This window comes from Phaethon aethereus (assembly GCF_964289735.1).
Source record: "Phaethon aethereus genome assembly, chromosome: 2".
In the NCBI taxonomy this organism is placed as follows: Eukaryota; Metazoa; Chordata; class Aves; order Phaethontiformes; family Phaethontidae; genus Phaethon; species Phaethon aethereus.
The window spans coordinates 152,873,958-152,897,816 of NC_138582.1; the positions used below are offsets into that span (position 1 = coordinate 152,873,958).

General features: G+C 40.5%; 1 protein-coding gene across 1 annotated transcript in view; it reads left to right on the forward strand.

Moving 5' to 3' along the window:
• Window positions 1-420: 420 nt before the first annotated feature.
• Window positions 421-23,859, forward strand: part of LOC309417253 (myosin-IIIa-like) — a gene marked incomplete at its 3' end in the record, with an annotated part of 44,630 nt that continues 21,191 nt past the window's right edge. The window contains exons 1-2 of the mRNA XM_082014724.1: window positions 421-619; window positions 6,519-6,653. Coding sequence (XP_081870850.1) covers window positions 452-619; window positions 6,519-6,653 — 303 coding nt within the window. The 5' untranslated portion in view covers window positions 421-451. The remainder of the gene's footprint in view (window positions 620-6,518; window positions 6,654-23,859) is intronic.

A 23,859-nucleotide genomic window follows, 5' to 3' on the forward strand; every position in this document is an offset into this window, starting at 1 on the left:
GTAAAAATTTGAATGAACCTTGTGCTACTATTCAACATGTTTTGTTTTGTGGTTTTTTTTTCTTCTTGCCTGATTCTTGGTAGTGGGGCCAAATTCTTTTGGATTTTATGAACTTGACTCCCATTTCCCTGCCCCTCAAAAAATCCCAGCGTGACATTATAGTTTCGTTGAAGTGCATGGGCGAGCTTCTACTGACTTCACTTAAGCCTAAAATTAATTCAAATTATTATTTGAATTTCACTTTGATATTGTGTTGACTGCACGTATCTGTATTAAGTGCAGCATTTCTTGTTCATTATGTTTTCAGTGCATGCACACTACATGCAAAAACATTTCTAGTGTTTGAGACTGGAATGTGTATTTCTCTTTGCATTTGTAGGAAACCAATTGCTATTAATCATTTGTTGAGTGAACATTGAATTCTCTTTTTTCCTAGGAGCCATCATTTGAGATGCTTCCGTTGACTGGGAAAACAATAATATTTGATAACTTTCCTGATCCTTCAGATACCTGGGAAATAGTTGAGACTATTGGCAAAGGAACATATGGGAAAGTTTTCAAGGTGTTAAATAAGAAAAATGGCAGCAAAGCAGCAGTCAAAATTTTGGATCCTGTTCACGTAAGCTACTTAAATTACTTGGTTTGTGCCTATTTAATTGTAAGTGAATTTATGTCTTTTTTTTTTTTCTTTTAATCTTGGTAGATCATTTGCCTTAGAAGTGATAGTGAAATAAACTGCTTCAACCTGCTAAGTATCAGGCTAGCTATCAATCTATTTTTCACATCCTAGGTGATCTTGGAAGTGGTTGCATATGGTAGAAGTCAGAAGTATACCTAAACTTTGTTACTTTTACTTTTGGTTCCCTCTTGTTTATCTCTTACTTTCAGAAGCAGAGCTGATTATTTTCCTTTTCAGTACCAGGAGTCCTAGCTTCTTCTATTTTTAATGTTTCCTTTTCCCTTTCCCTTTCCCTGTTTTCTTCATACTAGCCAGTAAGGAAGTTACGTACTTTTAAGTGCTTTAGATGTACCTTCAAGCATCTGTTTTGAGTACATACTTTTAGCTCAGTTACATGCTATGAGTGATACTTTAAAAATAAAATAGCATACTTTATTTTTATTGTTATTGTTGGTTCTGCGTTTCAGAATGTGCCAAAATACGTAGATATCTGAGGGATCTATCTTTTCAAATGGAAAATAAAAAGGCAGTTGCTCCTATACACAAAGCACCAGGTGACTGGGAGGTGGAATTACTATGCTATGTAGAGTATGTTCTTGTTCTCAATAACTGACATCTGTTGGGTGGCAGATTAATGCTAAGGAAGAACATTAGTCTGGTTTGTAAAGGCAGACCTGATTGACTTCAGTGGTGCTGCAGGTGGCTTGGGATTTTTCTTGAGAACAGTAACCTGCAAAACATGGACAAGGAGCTGTTCATGTTTCAGGTGGCCTGTTTGAACTCATCGTTTGCACACCCAGTTCAGAGTTGAGGCATGTGCTTCCATTGCACAACCTCTGGGCAGGAAGGAATGAGCTGGTCATGCTGTGTGAAACGCTGCAGGTCTGGAGCTGCACAGCCACACAGCATGTAGCCACACAGTTGACAGACAGGGCTCTGTCAACCCCTACGTATCACAAAGTGTCCAATTATGATCCCATGGCCTTTAAGTCCATGAAATGTGTGAAAACATACCGTCTTGCATTGTCTTTGCTGTGTTTCTTGTTGATATGCTTTTCATTTCAGCATGCCTTCAAGCAATAAAAGGAGACTCATCTCAATTCAATATCATGTACCTCTCCCAAAGTAAACATGATTTGCAGCCAAGTGATAAGGATCTTGAAGAATTCAAATGCATTTGTTGCTTTCTGTAAACAAGGTTCTTGGGCTTACAATGAATAGGCAGGACTTTGTTGCAGCTGGTGTTCATCTAATGCCTGTATGGCAGGCAATGCTTCTGCTTTCATCTATTACACAAGTGTTGAGGAATGATTTTTAAGTGGCAACTGGCTATGGCAGGGCTTACTGAGGCATGAGGGAAACTTTCAATGTCGTGTACACTTTGGAGGCTGTAAGAAAAGGGTAAAGGATGAAGACAGGAAGAAAGAAGAGGAAGTAAAGCTGATGCTAGGGGAAAGAGAAATAGATTAAGTAGGTGATAAGGGAGTAGAATGTGAATTTACTGCTAAGACTACTCCTCAGGAATCCCAGACCCTGGAGGTAAGCAAAAAAGCCTGGAGGGAGGAAGATGCTCCACTGGTCAACGAGGTTTGGGTTAGAGATCATTTGGCTGAACTGAACACTCACAAATCCATGGGACCTCATGGGATGCACCTGCGAGTGCTAAGGGAGCTGGCTGATGTTGTTGCAACACCTCTCTCCATCATTTTTGAAAAATCAGGGAGAATGGGAGAGGTACCTGAGGACTGGAGGAAAGCCAGTGTCACCCCAGTCTTCAAAAGGGGCAAGAAGGAAGACCTGGGAAATTACAGACTGGTCAGCCTCACCTCCATCCCTGGGAAGGTGATGGAACAGCTCCTTAGGGAGGCCATCTCTAGGCACATGGATGAAAAGAAAGTTATCAGGAGTAGTCAGCATGGATTCGCCAAGGGGAGATCATGCTTGACCAATCTGATAGCCTTCTATGATGGAGTGACACTGCTCTCCCTTCATCTACCCAGCTAGTATGTGGTTTACCTTGACTTCAGTAAGGCTTTTGACACTGTCTCCCATAACATCCTCATAGTGAAGCTCTGGAAATATGGATTGGATGAGTAGACTCTGAGATGGATCGAGAACTGGCTAAGCAACAGAGCTCAAAGGGTTGTGGTCAGTGGCGCAGAGTCCAGTTGGAGGCCTGTAGCTAGTGGTGTTCCCCAGGGATCAGTACTGGGTCCAGTTTTGTTCAACATTTTCATCAATGACCTAGATGAAGGGTTGGAATGCACCCTCAACAAGTTTGCTGATGATACAAAACTGGGAGTAGTGGCTATACACCAGAAGGCTGTGCTGCCATTCAAGACTGGAGAGTTGGGCGGCGGGGAACCTCATGACATTTAACAAGGACAAGTGTAGAGTTCTGCACCTGGGGAGGAACCACCCCATGCACCAGTACAGGCTAGGGGTTGACCTGCTGGAAAGCAGCTCTGTGGAGAAGGACCTTAGAGTCCTGGTAGACAAAAAGTTATCCATGGGACAGCAATGTGCCCTGGTGGCCAAGAGGGCCGATGGTATCCTGGGGTGCATTAAGAAGAGTGTGACCAGCAGGTCGAGAGGGGTTATCCTCCCCTTCTACTCTGTGCTGGTGAGGCCTCATCTGGAGTATTGTGACCAGTTCTGGGCTCCCCAGTTCAAGAGAGACAGGGAACTTTTGGAGAGAGTTCAACGGAGGGCTACAAGGATGATTAGGGGATTGGAACATCTCTTGTATGAGGAAAGGCTGAGAGACCTGGGGCTGTTTAGTCTGGAGGAGGGAAGGCTGAGAGGCGACCTTATAAATATCTATAAATATCTGAAGGGTGGCTGTCAGGAGGATGGAGCCAGTCTCTTTTCAGTAGTGCTCAGTGATAAGACGAGGGGCAATGGGCATAAACTGCAGCACAGGAAGTTCCACCTCCACATGAGGAAAAACTTCTTCACTGTGAGGGTGATGGAGCGCTGGAACAGGCTGCCCAGAGGCTGTGGAGTAGTCTTCTCTGGAGACTTTTGAAAGTCCTGAGTGGACTCGTTCCTGTGCAACCTGCCCTAGGTGATCCTGCCTTGGCAGGGGGGTTGGGACAGATGATCTTCAGAGGTCCCTTCCAACCCCTACCATTCTGTGATTCTGTGAAGAATCCAGAAACACAATGGATAAAGATACAACATAAGAAACTGAAGAAGGGAAGAGGCCAAGACTTGAATTTTTTAACTGAATATTCTTTTTATTCTAAGAATACTATTCTTCTTTTCCCCCTCCTATTTACAGGAGGTCTGGAGTAGCTGCTGTACCTCCATGTTACTGTTAAAATGGCAATCCTATCTTAGAAATAGGGTGAAAGAAATAAACTAGTTCTGTTTAAACTGAAAGTATTATTAATGGCTGCAGAGGGAGCCATTGCAATGAAGAAAAAAGTACTTTCTGTATTTTCTTTAAATTTTATAGGGTTTTTTTTCTTTGAAGATGGTTTCAGAATTGTGCCTCTTGAGAGGCAGACTAAAAAAAGGGCAGAAGAAATGTGCTTTTATGTCATTTGGTTTAACTGATATTTCCAAATTAAACTAGGAAACTACGTTATCATGGGTGATGTGAGACTGAAATAAGCATTTTATGTTTAATCCTTTAGAGCACTTAGATTATTTGTGTTGAATAACAGCTCAGATTTTTGAAACTGAAACAGGAAATTGAAGGTGTTGAAATGAGAATGTATGAAGATGGAACCGAGAATGCTCTTAGTCTTGTCCTCAGGGCTACGAGTAAATACCATTGTACTTTAAGGCTCTTAGCCAAATTATCCTACGTCTAAGTTCATGTGAAAATATTCCTTCTACTGTTTCTAAAAGAGGTATTCCCTCTGGCTATGTTTTATGTGGGTAAATATGTTAAATTCAATCAAATATTTCAAGTTCTCTTCCCTCATAAAATGCAGGCAAAGATTCTCCGTTCTAGTATGCACAGAATTAATATTCTATTAATTTAATTCTCTCTCTTTTAATTTGTCCTCATAATATAAAAATCTCTTAAAATCTAAGTATCCCTCAGAAGACAGAAACCTCTCTTAAATCACAGTAGAACAGTCGGCTAATTTTCTTCCAATTTTCCCAAGGTAGCCAGGGCTATTGTATGTTTTGCGTGTAGTTTTTTGGCTTTGGATTCTTTGGGTCTTTGGTGTGTTGTTTTCTGTTGTTTTTTTAATCTATGATCTGTCCTTTTGTTTTTACCAGATGTGTTCTCTCTCTTCATCCCCTCTTATCATCTACTCTTTCCCTTTCCTTCCTCTGCCACCTTCAGTGCCTTGGTTCTTTCTTCCTTCCTTGCTTCTCTCTCTCTTTTTTTTTTTTTTTTTAATTGGCTGCATTCTATGTTGTGCTTATGGGAAAATTAACTTAAAGCAATTTCCTCCTCTTTTTTTTTTTGCGACAGGAAAATTTCTGCTGTTTTTTGGCTGCTCCAATAAAAAAAAATTCTTAAATCCCCTCCTTCTGAGAAGACTTATTCTTATAATCTCAATAAGAAAGTTTAACTGCCCAAGTCCTGAAGATACCGGTGACGGGCAAAGTTCTTTGATACCAGTCAAGAAACAGCCAAAGGCTAGTATGAGGAAATTGAGTTGCATTTAGCATTGGAGAGACCTCTGTAAGAAACAAGTGAGCAAAATCCTCTTAGTGGCAGATGCCTCTGGTGGTGAACAAAACAAGGAGGAGTGTCATTCATGTGACTGCAAAGCATCCCTTTTCTCTACCATGGTCACTTCTATTTGGCAGTGGTGAGACAAGTTTTTGGCACGGAGTAGGGGCTTTTCACTGATATGAAACCCATTCATATGCATAGTGGGGTTCATAGGTAGCCTTCCTCTAGAATTGATTTTTCATCTCTATATTTCTTTTTGGGTGCGTGTAAATAGCAAATTGTATTAAAAATGTTTTAAATCTGGAAACAAGTTAGGTTAACGTTTTCTTGAGATTTAAACTATGGGGGAAAATGACTGCAGCTATTCTGCCTCTACTTGTGGCCAGGATGGATTGAATATTTTCAGCATGACTGAAACACAGTCTGATAGCATGCCTCAATGAGCAATTCCAGTGCAGAGGTGGAAGGGGTTACCCGAGTCATCCAGTGCCCACCGTTGCTAGCATCCACGTTTGGTCTGAAATAGCTTGCACAGCTCCTGGTACATGTGTTAGAAAAACTTGTCCTCATCTCTTGCCTCCAAAATGGATTTCCTTTGCTGTGTAAAAAACCTAAGGTCTGTAATGAAAGACTGACAAAAAGCTACAACTCTTATAGCTCAGTGGGAGAAGCTGGAGAGCTCATGGATGTCACCAATTTCTATGATAGTAGAAAATGAGAAAAATTCCTAGATGATTTTAGAAAGTGGGATGATAAATGAGGAAGATGTAGCTGCAGTCATACTTGTTTGTACACAGAGGGGTAGAGAGGTAATTCCAGCTGCACCATCTCTAGCTGGGGATACCCTTGAGACTAGAGAAGTAACATGTGACTTCCCAAGGCATCTGCATACCTACCCACTTGTGGATTTCACTGGCTTTGCCTTGAAATACTCCTTCCCCATTCTCCTGAGGGCTGCTCTGTCATACCCTGTGTGTTCATTAGTTGAAACTGATCAAGACTGAGTAAAAAAAACAGATGACTCTCTTGTGTTGAGTAAAGAGAACCAAGCTTTGTAGCCCTGCAAATGTTCTGTTTGGGTTTTTTTCTTTGCATTATTTCAAACTACATTTGAATAGCCAGAAAATGCTATGTGTTGGGTTTTTTAAATGGCTGTTGTTATTTATTAACTGCATTTCTCATTTGTGACACTAGGATATTGATGAAGAAATTGAAGCTGAGTACAACATTTTGAAAGCTCTCTCTGATCATCCCAATGTAGTCAAATTCTACGGCATGTACTATAAGAAAGATGTGAAAAATGGAGACCAGCTTTGGCTAGTTCTTGAGGTAAATAATTCAGAAAAATAAGAGTTTTCTTCCAGTTGGCATTCTATGTTGAGTATAAACTCAATGAATGAGATGCAAGTCACTTGTCTGATGTTTTTCTTTAGAGTAGTTGCATGTGAAGTGAAATGCTAATGTTTAGTCTTTTCAGTGTTCTGAATTAATGGTCTGCTTTGAGTTCAGCATTCTTATTTTGATATTATACTGATAGTGCTGTGCCTTCAGAATTAGGGTATACATTTTAGTAGGACTTCATAGGATTTGCTGCCTAAAATCTTTCTTTGGTGAAAAGCTTTCCTTGAAAGGAATCTTCCTCCAGTAGCTTTTCTTTAAATATGACTAAGATATGACATAACAGTTAAAGAAATCACTATGATTATTTTTTTTCTAAATGAAATGATAGAAATTACTTAATTGAATGGCTTTTGTTTTGTGTAAGTAAATGCACAAATAGATAAATAAGCCAATAAAAACAGGTTACTGCCCAAATACTGTTAAAAGCAGCAGGATTTCCTCAAATCAAGTAAGAGCAAGGTAAGGCCTGCAATTTGTTTGTTTCAGTCTTTAGTTTTGATTAATCTAGGAGCAAACTTGATCATTACAGTTTTCATAGACTCACTATAACCTATTCTGCAAAAACTTCCTCCTCTCTCCAGATGAAGAATGTTTCTAATGGGAATAGTGTGCCTTTCATAACAATCAAGGCTCTTTCTGATGTTTGATCAGTGTTTGATAAGGTTGAAATTGAAGAATTGTTTGTATTTCATGATTTGTCAGCTAAGTGAATACGAATCTGCTAAATATCTCAATGATACAATGGTATCTAATCTTGGAAACAAGCTCTACAAAATGCTTAAGTTCTAAAAGCTTTTCCAAATTCTTCTGACTTGCATTGGGAAGATGTTTTTAAGAATAGTTTGCATTGGAAATCGTAATAAATGAGAAGGTTAGACTGACATCAAAAGATGTCAGCTCTTTGTGCAGTCACCATCTTTGAAAATCTAGTTCTGTTGTGTCTGCTGGGCATTTGAAACTCCATCTGTGAAACTTCTGGCCTGTAAAGGATGGATGCCAAACAGCCAACATGGAACAAACTGTGAGGAAACAGTCAAGTGTTTATATTTTAACTTTTATATTTCACGTGCATTTATTTTCTTAATGTGAAAAACACAAGCCTACATCTGGAGTATAAGTTTTATATTTACTCTTTGCATGCCAAGCTGTACATGTGCTAGTATGAAGTGTGTGGAATAGTCTCGGATACTTTCTGTCACTGCACATGTAGATCGACGAACGCGATGGATTTCAGATGGTGTGTGTATGCAAGATATGCATAAGTAGAAAAATAAATTCTAATGGTGACTTTGCAGCTTTCCTTTTACTAAAAATAGATGTGAAAGAAAATTGGCATGGAGTAGATTCCTCTGTTGAAGTGTCACCTTCCTTTCAGCTTGTATGGAACTTTACAGGACCATTGCAGTTTGTTTTTCACAGTAGCTCTTTAGGTGTCCTACAGTTTGTAAGAATGAAGATATCTTATATTTTGAAGTGGAATTCCTAATTTTCTACTGAACACTTGGATTTCATTTTCTCTGTTGTATTTCTCCGACTCTGAGTTAATGTGCAGATTACCTAACTGATCTTGTAAGGTGTTTTGAAGTTGCAGCGCTGTGAGCTTCTGAGAGAGTAGCAGCTATTGTTCATTAATTTTTTTCTGTTAAAATAAACAAATACCTTTTTGATATTATAAAGTATCAAGAGAGACGTAGTCAATCTCATACTTTGATTTAACCTTTCAGTGTAGATCTAATCAATTAAAACACGTACATAATGTTTTCTTGGAAAAATAAACAACCTTTTTGCATAACACACTTCTGCCTGTGACGCCCTAGTACAATATTTGTAGAAGAAGTGTAGTTACTATGTTGAGTTCATCATAACACATAAGGACCTAAAGCTGAGACTAGTATAGAATATTAATTTTAAGAAATAATTAAAAACTAGAGGAAAACCAATAATATGAGAGCTGTTAGTGTCATTAGCATTTTTTTGTAATAAGTAACCTAACTTTCTCAGTCCAGCATTTTTAAGGACATCACCTCCAGGAATTAATGTGGAACAGGAATACATCTCTACAGAATAACAGTACTATTGACTCTCAGCTCAGAAATGCCCTTCTCTCTGTAGACTGCACTCAGAAACACTGAACATCTGCCCTGTGTGGATGCTGTTCTCATAATGTTTATAACAAAGAATGTTGCTGGAGGGAGGATTCTTGCCAAGTGTATTAAGCTTTGTCACATGTGCCCAGAGATGCAGGCAGAAGAAATTGGCCTATTGAGTCTGTGTTGAAAAGAAACCACTTGAGTATTATACTTGCAATGAATCAGCTTAGCAGTCTCATGTTAGCAGACATCAGCATGATGACACAGCTAAGGCAGAGTATGCTATAGCCCATTTCTTTCTGCTCTGGGTGTTAGTTTAGAAGCTAATAGATCTGAGATAGTTGGAAATTGGCTGATGGAAGATGAAGCAGAGAGGTAAATCATACCAGGCCCTACAGATGAGCATGTAGGTCAAGGGCAGGTGGGGAGAACAAGTGGCACAGCCCTTACCTAACATCTGGTGCAAAGAACAACCTATTCAAGACTGAACGAAGGCTGAAAATACCACAGCAAGGTACATGGTAGGTCTTACACAGCTTTTACTTGCTACTGTAAGCCAGAGGCCAAGAATCATAGAGCAACATATTTCTACAGTTAATTTCCAACACAGATCAGGTACAACTTTAAGATGCATCTCAGTCCATTTTCAAAAGCCACATAGTTACGCATGCCATATTTGAGATGGATTTGGGTTTGTGAGTCACATAAGTAAGCTGGTATATTTTATCATTCTCAGTATATTTTTATACCTAAGAAATAGAGGAAACTTACATTATTTTTATAGTAAAAAAAAAAAAAAAATTTTGTTTTCATGAGTTAAAACTTAGCTTGGTAGAGGGGAAAAAAGTTTGGATGGAGCAACTTCCCACCTAAAACTACAGTTTTGTAATATCAATGGATTTTGTGGAAACCTCTCTATTTTTGGAGAGGTGTATGTCCATTTCTGGAGAGGTGGATGGAAGTGCCAGGAAGTCATAGAAATAAATACCTTTGTGCTGAATGTCAAGACAACTGTCAAAGCATTCTTTCTAGGTGTTTTGGTTCTCCTAGTTTGTACGTGAACATTTCAAGAATATTTGCCGTGCCCTGCTGAGTTAGACCAATGGTCCATGTAGCACAGCCTTCTGTCTCCTGTGGTGGCACTAGAAGATGCTATTTAGGAAGAGTCTGTCCAATTTTTGCAGTCCATTTCCCTCATGCTCTCCAGCAACCATGATTGTTGTATTAAGGATGTCTCTGTATTCTATTTAGTACCCATTTATGGACACAGTAAACCTGATGAGGATACTGTCGTGCTATACAGTCTCCTCTTAGAGCATGCAATTTTAGTATTTGTGTCATTATTATGTACTTATTACTACATATAATATTCCATGCACTAGGATATAATGTTTTCAATCTTATGAAAACATTTCCAAATCAAAATATTTTTCAATGTGGTAAGAAATTTAGAATCCTGTTCATTTGAAAAGGGGGAATATGTTAGCTGAGATGCTCTGATATAAGTCCTTTCTGGTTTTGTGCAGATCCTTTAGAAGAATTTCCATTCTTGAATTTGCCCAGAATGAATAGAGTACCAGTTACTCACTCCTTTCCAATCCTAAAAGTGAGCCTTCATAGCAGGGAGCTTATATCAAATCTTTAAGCCAAACAGAACAAATGGATTTGGAAATGGAGAACTAAGGGGATAACAGAAGATAGTTGTGATCTCAAGCAGCTGCAAGCATTTGTCAGCATTGCAGCATGGGAGAGTTATTAAGGAGGATTTGAAGGAGGATAGTGATGTGGTTTTCTGTTTGTTTTGGCTGCTCCTTCAAAGCAGAAAGGAAAACATGTTATGCCTACAGTTAGCTGGTGATGGATGCCAGCTCTGTGAATTGATCAAGGATGGGAGTAGATCTGTTGCTGCCTAAGGAAAGGTATTAGGACTGCTACAGATCCTGACAGTAAAAGCAACTAGCTCATATCTGATGTGATTGAGAAGGGGCAGCCAGCATGAGGGTTCAAGGGAAGAGTGGCATGGTCAGAGGTGGCCGATTAGGGATAAGAACATCAGCAAGGCCAAGAGAAGAAGGTGTTGCAGCAACTCCCGGGTAAAATGAAGAATGCTGAACAATACAGCTGCACTGCTGCATCTGGCCTGGAGTGAGTCTGCTGTGCTGTTGCACTGTTGTATCTGGTGTTTGGAGAGAGAAGTTTAGCAAATCAGATGCTTCCAGATGTTTTCAAATGCTAACTGTCGTCACAGAGAGAGCCCTAGAATTCATTAAATATGTATAAATTTTCCTCACAGACTCATAAATGAACTGTGACAGCACAATTTACATATGTGTCAGATAGAGAAAAATATGTATAACTATTGCCCAAACCTTGTGCGGCTAGTGATTTTGGATCTGTCACTGACCTACTATACATGGAAGAGTTTCTGATCATATTGCTTTTTTGACATCGCATGTAATTCTAATAGATGGTGTAATTCACTGAAGTGCATCCTTTTTTTCTTTTTTTTTTTTTACATAAGAAGAAATCCTCTGCTCTGTTATATAATGACCTATCTGTGAAGTATAGTTATGCATCTAAAGAAATGTCAGTCTCGGCAGGTCCAGCTGCATGGGAGAAGGGAGGTTTTTTCAGCTGAGGACTTGAGATACTAACAGTGTAATTATAGGTTGCAGAGTGGTTTGCTACAAAAGAGCCACCATTGTCCAAAGTAAGATCTAGGTATTGGTATTTTTAAAAAATTGAGGCTAAAATAGCCAGAAGCATAATATGAACTTCTAAGATCAGGACAACCATAACACTGTATTATGAAATTCAGATCCCTTTCCTACCTCCATACACACAAAGAAAGGCAGAGATATATCATCCAAATATTTCTGCTGCTGTTGTGTGGCTCACATGGGTGACGCTTCAGCTGTTTGAGAGCTGGGAGACTAAGTGATGTAAAACATGAAAAGAGACAAGAAACTAAAAAAATCTCAACCAAATGCACCCTCCTCCCCAAGAAAACCCACAAACAACCAAGAGAAATTCTTCAGCTTTTACACTTGCCTCAAATTTTGCAGTAGGTGACAATATATTAACTTCTGACTCATTAATTTTTATTTTATGAGCTCTGTAGGGGGACTGGTAAGTTCTGTGTGCTAGGTAAATAGATCAATATTTTAAAAAATCTGTTTACCATAGAATCTTCGGGTTGGAAGGGACCTTTAGATGTCATCTAGTCCAACGCCCCCACAGTGAGCAGGGACACCTTCCGCTAGATCAGGTTGCTCAGAGCCCTGTCCAACCTGACCCTGAATGCTTCCAGGGATGGGGCATCTACCACCTCTCTGGGCAACCTGTGCCAGTGTTTCACCACCCTCATTGTGAAAAAATTCTTCCTTAGATCTAGTCTAAATCTACCCTCTTTTAGTTTAAAACCATTACACCTTGTCCTATTGCAACAAGGCTCTGCTAAAAAGTCTGTCCCCATCTTTCTTGTAAGCCCCCTTGAAGTACTGGAAGGCTGCCTTCTCTTTTCCTTCTCTCTAAATTGAAGAGATATGCATTTGATGGGTGGATGAGGAGTTGGTTGGATCGTTGCATGCAGAGGGTAGTGGTCAACGGTTCAATGTCCAGACGGAGATCAGTGACAAGTGGTGTCCCTCAGGTGTCTGTGTTGGGACCAGTACTGTTTAATATCTTCATCAATGACGTAGTGGGATCAAGTGTACCCTCAGCAAGTTTGCAGGTGACACCAAGCTGAGAGGTGCGGTTGACACGCCTGAGGGATGGGATGCCATCCAGAGGGACCTGGACAAGCTTGAGGAATGGGCCTGTGTGAACCTCCTGAGGTTCAGCAAGGCCAAGTGCAGGGTCCTGCACCTGGGCTGGGGCAACTCCTGGTATCAATACAGGCTGGGGGATGAAAGGACTGAGAGCAGCCCTTCTGAGAAAGGGGGCACCAGCAGACAAAAAGCCAGACAAGAGCCAACAATGTATTCTGGGCCAACCGGATCCTCGGCTGCATCAAAAGCAGATAATCTTCCTTTACCAGGGTTGCAATTCCTTTACTTCAGTCCATATCCCAGTCTAAAAGGGCAAGGAGTCATGTAACGTATATGGGGCAGGCTGTCACCCCCACATGGGCAGCACAACAAGACTCTTCACAAGGGACTGCTCCTTTTCTGCATCCAGGCATAGACTACCACTTCACTGTGCTGTTTGTGCCAAAGCAGGCTGGGCACGGAAAAGGAAAGCTCAGAGCAAGGCAGGTAGTTTTGTCCTTGTCTCTTGCTGAGCTTTCCAGTGCCGTGTAAGAGTCCTGATGGCCAGCAGTAAAGCATTTTTCTCTCCATTAGCTTGATCTCTTTCCTTTCTCAGCTAATGGTGTTGTCACTCTTCATGGCACCTCTTGGTGTGTGGAAGAGGGAGAGAGGAGCTGCTGTCAGTGTTGCAAAGCAGCTAATGCTTGTTCTTGATGTGGAAAGACATTTGACTGAAAAAATCTGCAGCCTCAGAGCCTGCAGCCTGCAGGAAGGCTCAGAGCCTGGGGAGATGCTGATCGTGCACTGATCATCTCCTTTCGGGACATTGCGTGGTGGAAGTGACTTAGACTCATTTATCTAAAGTTTAGCGGGAATTTCATGTCATTGAAGCTTCAATGACATGAAATTGGGGCTTCAGTTATTGAACTCCATTTGAATGAAGGTTTTGTCTTAAAAAATAATACAATTGTAAGGAATGGGTAGGAGTATGGAAACTGGAGTTGTTCTTAATGCTGTGATAGTTTTGGCAAGAGTGGGAAAATCTGTATTCAGTGACACGCATTTTTCTGCGAGGCCTCTCTGAGTAACAAGCGCTGGCTGGAGTGAGTCCCATAGGAATCTGTGGGAATGCCTAGAAGCAGGGCCCAACGGTCTCATTTTGTTTTCAGAGAGATGAGCCTACCTGAGATAAACTAGACATCATTATATCGGTTACTTCTCTGTTACATGAAATAGAGGACCTTGTGGTATGTACATATTAATAGTTTATTTAGGATTTTCCTTTGGCATGTTTACGGTATGTCTTTGGTAGATACAGCAGATACTACATGCAGATATGTTTCCATCTAAGGGAATAAAGGCAAGTTTGTGGAGTTTAAAAAAAGCTTTGGATGGATGTTGTTCTGTATAATGAAATATATAGTAAGAGTTATAATAAGAAAGCAGATATGCATCTTTTTGATATGGGAGAATTACTATAAAACAATAGTCTTTCAGGAAATTAACATAGTGGAAAATAACTGTTCCATTTGGGTTTTATGGAGGTGGGGGGGAAGGGAGTTGTCATTTGCCTAAATATTATCAAGTATTTCCAAATGACAGATATAGAAGAAAAATTAAACAATTGAAAATTGCTTTTTCATCTTTCTTAACTTGGGTCATTTTTCAGTAATGTCTTTGGTTATAATTGCTCCGTTCAGACCAACACTGGATATTTTGATCCATTACATGTCTGAATCAGCCTTGATTCCTCCATTTCTAACGTGTCCCTCTCTGCTTCCCAATTACAGCAATTTTTCACTCTTGAATTATATCTTATTTTCTCAAGATCAAAGATGTCTGGCTACAACTATCATTTGATGCTTCAAAGTTATAGTAAATACTCATAATTTCTCTGCATAATGAGTATTTCAGATTACATTGCGGTTTGCACAGTCCAGATCTTTTAAACAGCTGGTGAGCATATGTTATGGCCCACCTTGCTGGAGAATACTGGACATACAGAAAGGTGTTTCTGAGTAACCTGTAACAATTTCTGCCACCATGGAGTAAAGCAAAAGCCCGGAAGACAACCCCGGAGTTTTACCGTTCCACTATGTAATTGAATAGCATGTGAATACTATGCCTGTCACCATTCTAATATTAACATCACTTTCTGTACATTTTATTTTTGATCACATCTTTAGTGAAGATGTGAGGTTATTTAAAAAAAAAACCAAACCCACACCTAAACCAATACCCACATTTGTGTAGCTTTTGGTTAAATCCCAGATTACCAAACCTCCTTTAGCTTTAGTGGGAGATGGCATCGATCATCATAAGAAGGCTTGGGCTAACGCTTGTCTTTTTTTGCTTCAGACACCTGTGGGTTAAATGCTTACATTCAAGTGTGATAGACAATATAATTTTGCTGTGTTTGTTCTCAGTTTACATATTGGGTCCCTTTATAAAGACAATGACTGGAGCAAATGGACTTGTCTATTGGGAAAGAGGTCTCATCATCCTTGTTCTTTGTTGGGCAGAGAGGTCTGGAGGCTGTAGACGATGGGAGAAGAGTACTATAGCAAGGAACAAGGAGCTGAGATATGCAGAAAGCAGAGAGCCAGGTGTCAGTGGTGACAAAAAGAAGTTTCCCAGACTCCAGAAAGGATGTCAGCGTTTGTTGCAGTTCAGTAAAGATACTGACTTCGCTGAAACCAAACCCTGGAAGCAAGAAACTGCCTTGCACAGACACAGTGAGCAGGGAGAGAGTGGTTTACAGAGCACTTTAATTTCAATTCTGTCTGATATAGTCTCTCTGAGTTAATCATTCCAGTAGTTTATTTAAAGAAGAAAAAAGAGAAAAAAAGAAGTCTTTTGAGTTTAGCATCCTTTTGATTCTTAGAAAATTCTCTTTAAGAGTGTCTTGGAGCATCCTTCAGGATGTTCTTGCTGCTAGGGTCCCATGACAGTTACAGGTCGCCATAGCTCCCTTTGTGGTCACCAGAGAGAGGCAGGCAACATCTAGAGCAGTTAAGCTGACCTGTCCTACACACTCCTGCAAGGAAAGGAATTGCCTTTTTGCTGAGTCCATTTCCGCTTCACTCCTTTTGTAAAAGGAGCATTTAGACAAGCCCCATTGTTTGCGTCTGTGCTTCCCCAGCCATGCTTTCAGATTCAATAGGGAAGATTTCTATTGCAGTCATTTAAATTACAGTGAATTATACTAAATTATCGTCTTCATGTAGGAACACAGACATAAAATAAATTATGTGTAGTGTGGACAAGGTAGTAGTTGGAACTACTGTCTGAACCCTGAATCGTATAGAAATAAATGATGCTACAAAAGAGGAAGGTGCTTTGCAACTTTGCCTAATTGGTGAAGAGTGAACAAAAGCAGCATAGTTCTGAGCAGGCAATAAAGGCTGTGAAGTGCTCACTGTTACCACAGGCTGGCCTATTTGCTTATGAAACTCTGTGTTTTCCAGAGCTTCAGCTGTTTGCAGCAGTCAGTAGAAATACTTCTGTTGGCATTATTAATCCCAAGCTTAGACCATGCTTTTTCTCCCTAGCCAAGTGAATTGCTGTGCACTCTAAATGTTATTTTTACCACTGCTCCTTGTGTATAGTAAAATGATGAATTGCACTAACTTTTCTGTATCAAAATCTTCTGTCATGGTAAGCTCCCTCTTGCATTTGCTCAGAAAGTCCTGGTCTCTTTACTGACCAGTGCCTTTCAGTTTTGTGGTTAGGTTAGCTCTGATTTTGCAAAATGATCCTTCCATTTATGTGATTTTTTAAAAACTACAGCTGTGTTATGCTGTTGCCAGGCTGTGAAGCTGTAGTTGAAGATCCTTCAGAATTCCTGTTGTAATATATTATCTGGAGATTTAGGTCTCAGTTGCTTTACACAGCACTGTTCCAAATCATAGCTTGATACCACTTCAGCTGTATATTCTTTTGGGGAGGAGATGTGAACAGGTGATACATTAATTTCTTCTTTAGCAACTTGTTGTGGTTTAGCCCCAGCTGACAACTAAGCACCATCCAGCCACTCGTTTGCCTCCCCCCTGCCTAGGTGAGATGGGGGAGAAAATCAGAAAAAAACCCAACCTTGTGAGATAAAACCAGTTTAATAAGATAGCAAAGGAAGAGGAAATAATAATTATAATAATAACATTACTGATAAAAGAATATAAAAAAACAAGTGATACACAATTCAACAATTGTTCACCACCTGGTGACTGATAGCCTGTCCCGGAGCAGTGATTCCCGCCCCATGCCCAACTCCAGTTTATATACTGAGCATGACATATGGTAGGCAATACCCTTTTGGCCAGTCTGGGTTAGCTGTCCTGGCTATGCCCCCTTGCAGGTTCTTATGCACCTCCCTGCTGCAGAGCATGTGATGCTTAGTGGTCAATGGCTCAATGTCCAGCTGGAGATCGGTGACGAGTGGTGTCCCTCAGGGGTCTATGTTGGGACCAGTACTGTTTAATATCTTCATCAATGACGTAGACAGTGGAATCAAGTGCACCCTCAGCAAGTTTGCAAGTGACACCAAGCTGAGTGGTGCGGTTGACATGCCTGAGGGTCGGGAAGCCATCCAGAGGGACCTTGACAAGCTTGAGGAATGGGCCTGTGTGAACCTCCTGAGGTTCAACAAGGCCAAGTGCAGGGTCCTGCACCTGGGACAGGACAAACCCTGGTATCAACACAGGTTGGGGAATGAAAGGACTGAGAGCAGCCCTTCTGAGAAAGGGTTAGGGGTACTGGCGCATGAAAAGCTGGATGTGAGCCGCCAATGTGCGCTCGCAGCCCAGAAGGTCAACTGTATCCTGGGCTGCATCCAAAGAAGTGTGGCCAGCAGGTCGAGGGATAGGATTCTGCCCCTCTACTATGCTCTGGTGAGACCCCACCTGGAGTCCTGTGTCCAGCTCTGGAGCCCTCAGCACAGGAAAGACGTGGACCTGTTGGAGCAGGTCCAGAGGAGGGCCAGAAAAATGATCAGAGGGATGGAACACTGCTTCGATGAGGCCAGGCTGAGAATTGGGCTTGTTCAGCCTGGAGAAGAGAAGGCTCTGGACAGACCTTATTGCAGCCTTCCAGTACTTCAAGGGGGCTTATAAGAAAGATGGGGACAGACTTTTTAGCAGAGCCTGTAGCAACAGGACAAAGGGTAATGGTTTTAAACTAAAGGAGGATAGATTTAGACTAGATCTGAGGAAGAAATTTTTGACAATGAGAGTGGTGAAACACTGGCACAGGTTGCCCAGAGAGGTGGTAGATGCCCCATCCCTGGAAGCATTCAGGGTCAGGTTGGATGGGGCTCTGACCAACTTTGTCTAGTTGAAGATGTCCCTGCTCATTGCAGGGGGGTTGGACTAGATGACATCTAAAGGTCCCTTCCAACCCAAAGATTCTATGATTCTATGATAAGCTGAAAAGTCCTTGACTTAGTATAAGTACTACAACTACTTAGCAACAACTAAAACCATCAGTTATTCTCATACTAAATCAAAAACACAGCACTATACCAGTTATTAGGAAGAAAATTAACTCTATCCCAGCTGAAACGAGGACACAACTTCATGGGGATGTAAATGTATTATAACATAAAGTATGTGAATTATGGGATGGGGCAATTTGAAGTTTGCATCCAGAAGAGCTATTAGGGGAATTCATCTGAGCTATGCCAGGTAAACCTTTGGTACAGCACTGTCACCCACTTGCTTTTTTTCAGTCTGTTAGAGACAAAACAGTACTATAAATGTATTCGAACAGAAAATATCCTCCTTTGACAGGATTACTTCTTTTTCTTCTTGTTTATGTAAAGCCTGGTAGCTTCATTCAATTATGCTGAGTTTGAAAGAAGAAATTTAGCAAAACAAAGTATTGGGATACATATGGCCTTTTCCATTTTGGCCATGGTGTGAGGTAGACATGTCTATGTCCTGACTGAGAAAGATAAGAAGCTGTGAAGGCCAGCATTGCATAAGATGGAATAGGACAACTTTTCCTCTGGCTGGATGTATTGTCAGTGCATGTGTGTGACAAAGAAAATAAGTCAAAAGCCAAACTGAAAGTGAAGAAATCAGAAGCAACAAAAAAACACCCATGAGGCTGTGACTAACACAGCCCCGGAGGTGCTGGATGATCTAAGAGAGCAAAATTATAAATACCACATGGTTTGTGATCACTGAAGCTAAATAACTCAGGAAAGATGTCTGTTTCAGTGATACATTTCATTCATGCTAAATTGAAAGCAATCAACTTCACCTAAAAGCATAGAGCATCGCTGTGGTTTCTTTGGTCGTAGGTTATCTTGTACTGTTGTTAGGAAAAACAGGCGCCACAGTGCACATCTTTCTTCCATTTGAGGTGAAATGAAAACTACGCTGCACAGACAGGAGCTGTGTATTGAACCACTTGGCCCATTGAAGAAACTGATTTAGTTCTCTGTAAGTCTTCACAAGGACCTTCAGGTAGTTGTGGTCAGTGTTAGGTGCTGTCAGTGGAATGTGCTTTTTGGTGGTAATAGTTGTCAAGTCATGTCACACCGCAGGCAGAGAATAGGAATTAATCTGGTCACAGCTGACCCTGTGTAACAGCCAGGGTTGTGAGATGGACAGTCCATCAAGTTCTGTCCTCGAGACAGAAGACAAAGAAAGTGACTCTGCAAATGGCTGCATCAGGTTGATTCTGTTCTAATAGAGATCTCTTTTGAAAAGTTGAAGATGGAAGGAAATTTGAGTGAAAAAGGCCCCCAAATAATTGTGCTCACTTTCCTGAGGAAAGGAAGGATGGCGGAGCAGCAAGGTGAGGATAATGAGCTTTAGGAGAGTATGCTTCACCCAGGTTGGGGAACTGGTAGGTACCTGTGCTTAGGAAAAGTAGTGTAAAAATGAAGGAAAAGCAGGATAGCTGGGAGTTATTAAAAGACGTTAAACACACAATAGCAAACTAGCTGGTGCAGAGAAAAGATAAATGCACAGTAAGAGACGAGTAAGAATGCGTCAGGTTTTGCTTCTTTTAATACTTCAGAATGCCTTCAAGTAGGAGAAACAAAAATGCACAGCTTAAGGTACAGGCATTTAAGGATAAGCTTGGAGAGGCTACTGTGGAGAGTGGTGAAGACAAGATTACATTACTGAGACGAGAGAAATTAAATACAAGAATGTTTAATATATCTCTTTACAAAGTGAGGAAAAATAATGAAATAGAGGGAATGAATACTGAAGTAATGAAATAGGGAAATACAGACCAGTTTGTTTAACTTTCATACCCACAATGATTCCACAACAAATTAATAGAAACCAATGTAGATATACCCAGAACCCAGTAACACGATAAGCAGTCGACTTGGATTGGGCCAGTACAAATCATATTAATAAAATCTCTTATTTTAACAGGATCACCAGTGTAGCAAGGGGAAAGCTATAGATGAGATGTGTCTTTTGTAAAGTTTTGATATGGTCCTGTGTGACATTCTTCTGAGGAAAATGTGGAAATACAGAAACTTCAGATAAACAATAAAGCAGATAACCTCTTTTTCATAAAACTGGACTCAGTAGTTCACTTTTGGGCTAGGAGAATCTCAAGTGGGCAGCTGCTTTTTGTCTGTTTCTGTTCATTAATAATTTAGGTGATGGAACGAAGTCCGCATAAAAAGTTGGGAGTGGGCACCTAGTTTAATTACAGGCACATTGCAGAATAACATCAGATTCACAGTTGTGAATACCAGAGGGATTTTTTTGAACTACAGGAATAAAAATCAGTAGACACATGCAAAGTACTGCTGTCCATAGGAAGAAGAAATGGGACACACCTAACTAGACAATGGGTCTGCAGAAAGGGATTCTTTGCAAGGTGGAGATTGTTCTGTTCTGTTCAGCTTTCCTCAGCTAAAACAAGACTTTGAGAGGAATTCTGTATGCAGTTTGGGGCAAAAAGTGTCACAGACATCAGTGGCAAATTGCAGGCAGTCTAAATTTAGAAAACATGGATGATTTCAAAGGTTACAGCAGCTAACTTGGTACAGCCTAAAAACGAGAAAAATGACCTATCATGACAGTAGTCTGACAGAAATTATGTTAAATAGAGAATAATGATAATTTATTATCAAAGACTACTGGAGGGAGGGGCAAAAATAAAGCAGTTTTCTTGGAAGCAAAAAAGATCCAGGTTGGATAGTAGGAAAAATGCTCTATCAGGCTAGTTGAAACACAGGAACAGGCTACTTAGAAAGACTGGAGTCTTCCTCAGTGTGAGATTTTTAGGAGCAGGTTAGACAAATATCTGTCAAGGACTGCCTGAAAGTACCAGATCTCTACAGAGTGCAAATGCAGTGGACTAAATGATTTCTTGAGGTCCCTTTTACCTCCTAAGTTTCTCTAATTTTATGACAACAAAACAGCAACAAATCAGAATCTTTGTTCTTACAGCAGTCAGTACTAAAAGGAAGGTATAGTTAGCTGAGAGGCTGTCAGCACGGCTGTACTGCATGCTCAGTGGAACAGGACGGATTATTGATCTATTCTAAGAACAGAAAAAAATAGAGATTAGTGCATGAGACGCTTTTAGCATTCTTATGTGTGATAACATTAAAGCAAGGTTGGACAATGCGACTTTTTCATAACTATCATTCGTGCATGCCATATGTTGTGCCTATGTCATATGCTACCCAGTCACTTATGTCTGTGCAGCCAGTAAAGATAGGGAAGGTAGTAATTGTGGTTGCCCTGCGATTCGCATCCAAGCTACTGAAATAAGATGAAAGCACCTTGACAACTGCGGGATGCAAGCAAATGTTACCTGACAGCTTAGTACAGATGCATAAATGAGGAGCAGTTGGATGATTAAAGGCTATAACAGCCCTAACAAAAGTGCAACTGATAGTTTTCTCAAAAACGACCTGATATTGAATCCTTCAGTGGGCATCAGAATCAAGAAGAGCTGGACAGAGAGAAATGTATAGGCTGGGTCAGATGAAGAGTGAGTAAGACCTACAAAGAACACCTGTGTGACTGTGATGTGATGGCAATTTTAACTGACATTTCATGTGTTAGGATCATGCTATTTTATAAATCTATTGCTGAAGATAGCTTTGCATACTAATAGCTCAATTACAGTAGCACAGGGTTGTCGCAGATGAGTGGGTGGAGGACTGTATGTCATCCCAGTATGAGTCTTTGCCATCTCAGTGCCAGAAAATCCTAAGGGAGGAGCCCTTTGCTACCACTGTGGAAGAGTCATAAGCACCTCTTCTGATACAGCTATGTATGGCCATCAGAGCTAGAGCCCTTTCAGGCAGGTTTTCACGTGGATCAAGCCTTCTATCAAATTATTCTTTCATTTGGTCTGAGTGTGCAAGATGTCCTTAGTCCTTTCCCCCTGTTTCTGCTGTCTAAATATCAAAACTAGGGACTGAATATTTTGAAATACAAATATTATGAATCATAGAAGATCATAGCTTGGAAGGGACCTTTGGAGGTTATTGGGTCCAGCCCCATGCTCAGACATTATTAACGTCAATGTTACAGGCTTGTGCAGGGTCTTTTCCATTCAAGTTTTGAATATCTCCAAGGATGGAGATAACAGACTTGCTGGGTAATCTGTTCCATTGCTTAACTACTCTTAGTGCAATAATTTTTCCTTTATGTCCAGTAGGAATCTACTGTCTTGCAGTTGGGGATTATTGCCTGTCATCCTTTGCTGTGTACCTCTGGGAAGCATCTGTCTCTGTCTTCTCCACCCCCTTTTAGTTAGCCTGAAGGGTTCAGTTTACCTCCCCTTTTAGTTGCTTGTGTTTGCAGGTAATATTTGCATTCTATCAGTGCAGGCACTGAAAATAGTGCTGGTAAAGAAAACACCTGTAAATCACAAGGGAGCAATAGAAGAAGTGACTAATATTAAATTGATGAATATTGCTCATGTACAAAGTTATCAGGATGACATTTCTAAATAGCATCCTTGTGGGAGGATCACTAATATCTTCCCTTACCGTGTCTCATAAGCTGGACATTTGTAAGAGTCACTCTCTTTAAGCTTATTCAAAGCTTAAAAGAGGATTTCTAGCCTTCCTTGGGAAAATGCAGCCTTCGGAGAATTCCTAACAACAGTTCAAACTGAAGGGCTTTGTTTTTGCATGCGTTTCATGTACCAGAGTATGTGGTATCTGAGAACCAAACTGAGAAAGTTCATTCAGTTTGCATCTTCTACTACCTATGCTGCCAAACCTGAGCTAACAGATGCCACCACCTCTTCTCCCATACCCAGTTCTCCTCCTGGGATTACCAGTTGCTTAAAATAGGTATTATAAAACTGATACGAACCACAAGAAATGTGTCTGTGCATGCAAGAGAGAATGCGTGTCTCTGTGTTTTTGGGAGTGTGCGAGAGAGAAATAGAATTATTACTCTCTCCTCCCAGAAGAGCCCATGTGTCACGACAGGTTGAAGGACATTTGCATTTGGTGAGTTGCTTTGACCTTTAGGGTAGGAAGCATCCCTGGTGGCACAGCTCAGACAGACACGTAGCTTCTACGGTATGTCTGTGTCCCAAGTTCTCTATGAGCTTCTTGTTTTCTGCTTATAGTGTCCTTCACAAGGTATTTTGAGGAGATTTTACCAGATGATGTGGAGTCATGACACAGACTGATTAGCTATTTGGCCATGTGCATTCACAATGCTTGCAACAAAATAATAGCTACCAGCACCTCTCTTCTCTAGGTGCTTCACTGGGAAATAGGAAGATATTTTTTAAAAATTTCCTCTGTTGCCTTCATGATTTCCTGTCATCCAAGCATTACAGTTAGTTTCACTCAAACACAATAACTTTGGTAAGAGCCTACACAGGTTTTACTGTGGACAGCATGCTACTAAGAAACAGCAGAGATCATAATTATAAACTGCAATATTTAACAACACCCCAGGAAACTTCCAGTCCAGCAGTACTGCTAAGTAATGTTTATCCCATAATCTCTCATTGGAGGACTGTATGAGTTAAGGAAATGTGATTTTTTTTTTTTTTACTGATTTAGGTTTTTTTCCCCTTTTACATTTTTATGTCATGGAGTAGATCCTGGTCAACATTCCTAAGGATAATTTATCTCCTGTCTACTCAGATTCCCAAGCAAGCATGGTCCAGCACCGCATCGCGCAGGAGTATTGTATTTTCTGTAGATGCTTCTTTTGAGAGAGAAGAGCCTGACTTGTTTTGAGAGGGACTTTTTGATGTGTTTATGATAAGCTTGCATTGAACACACATGCAATTTGATAGCCTGAGTCAGGAGAAGGAATCATCTTTTGAACTTCA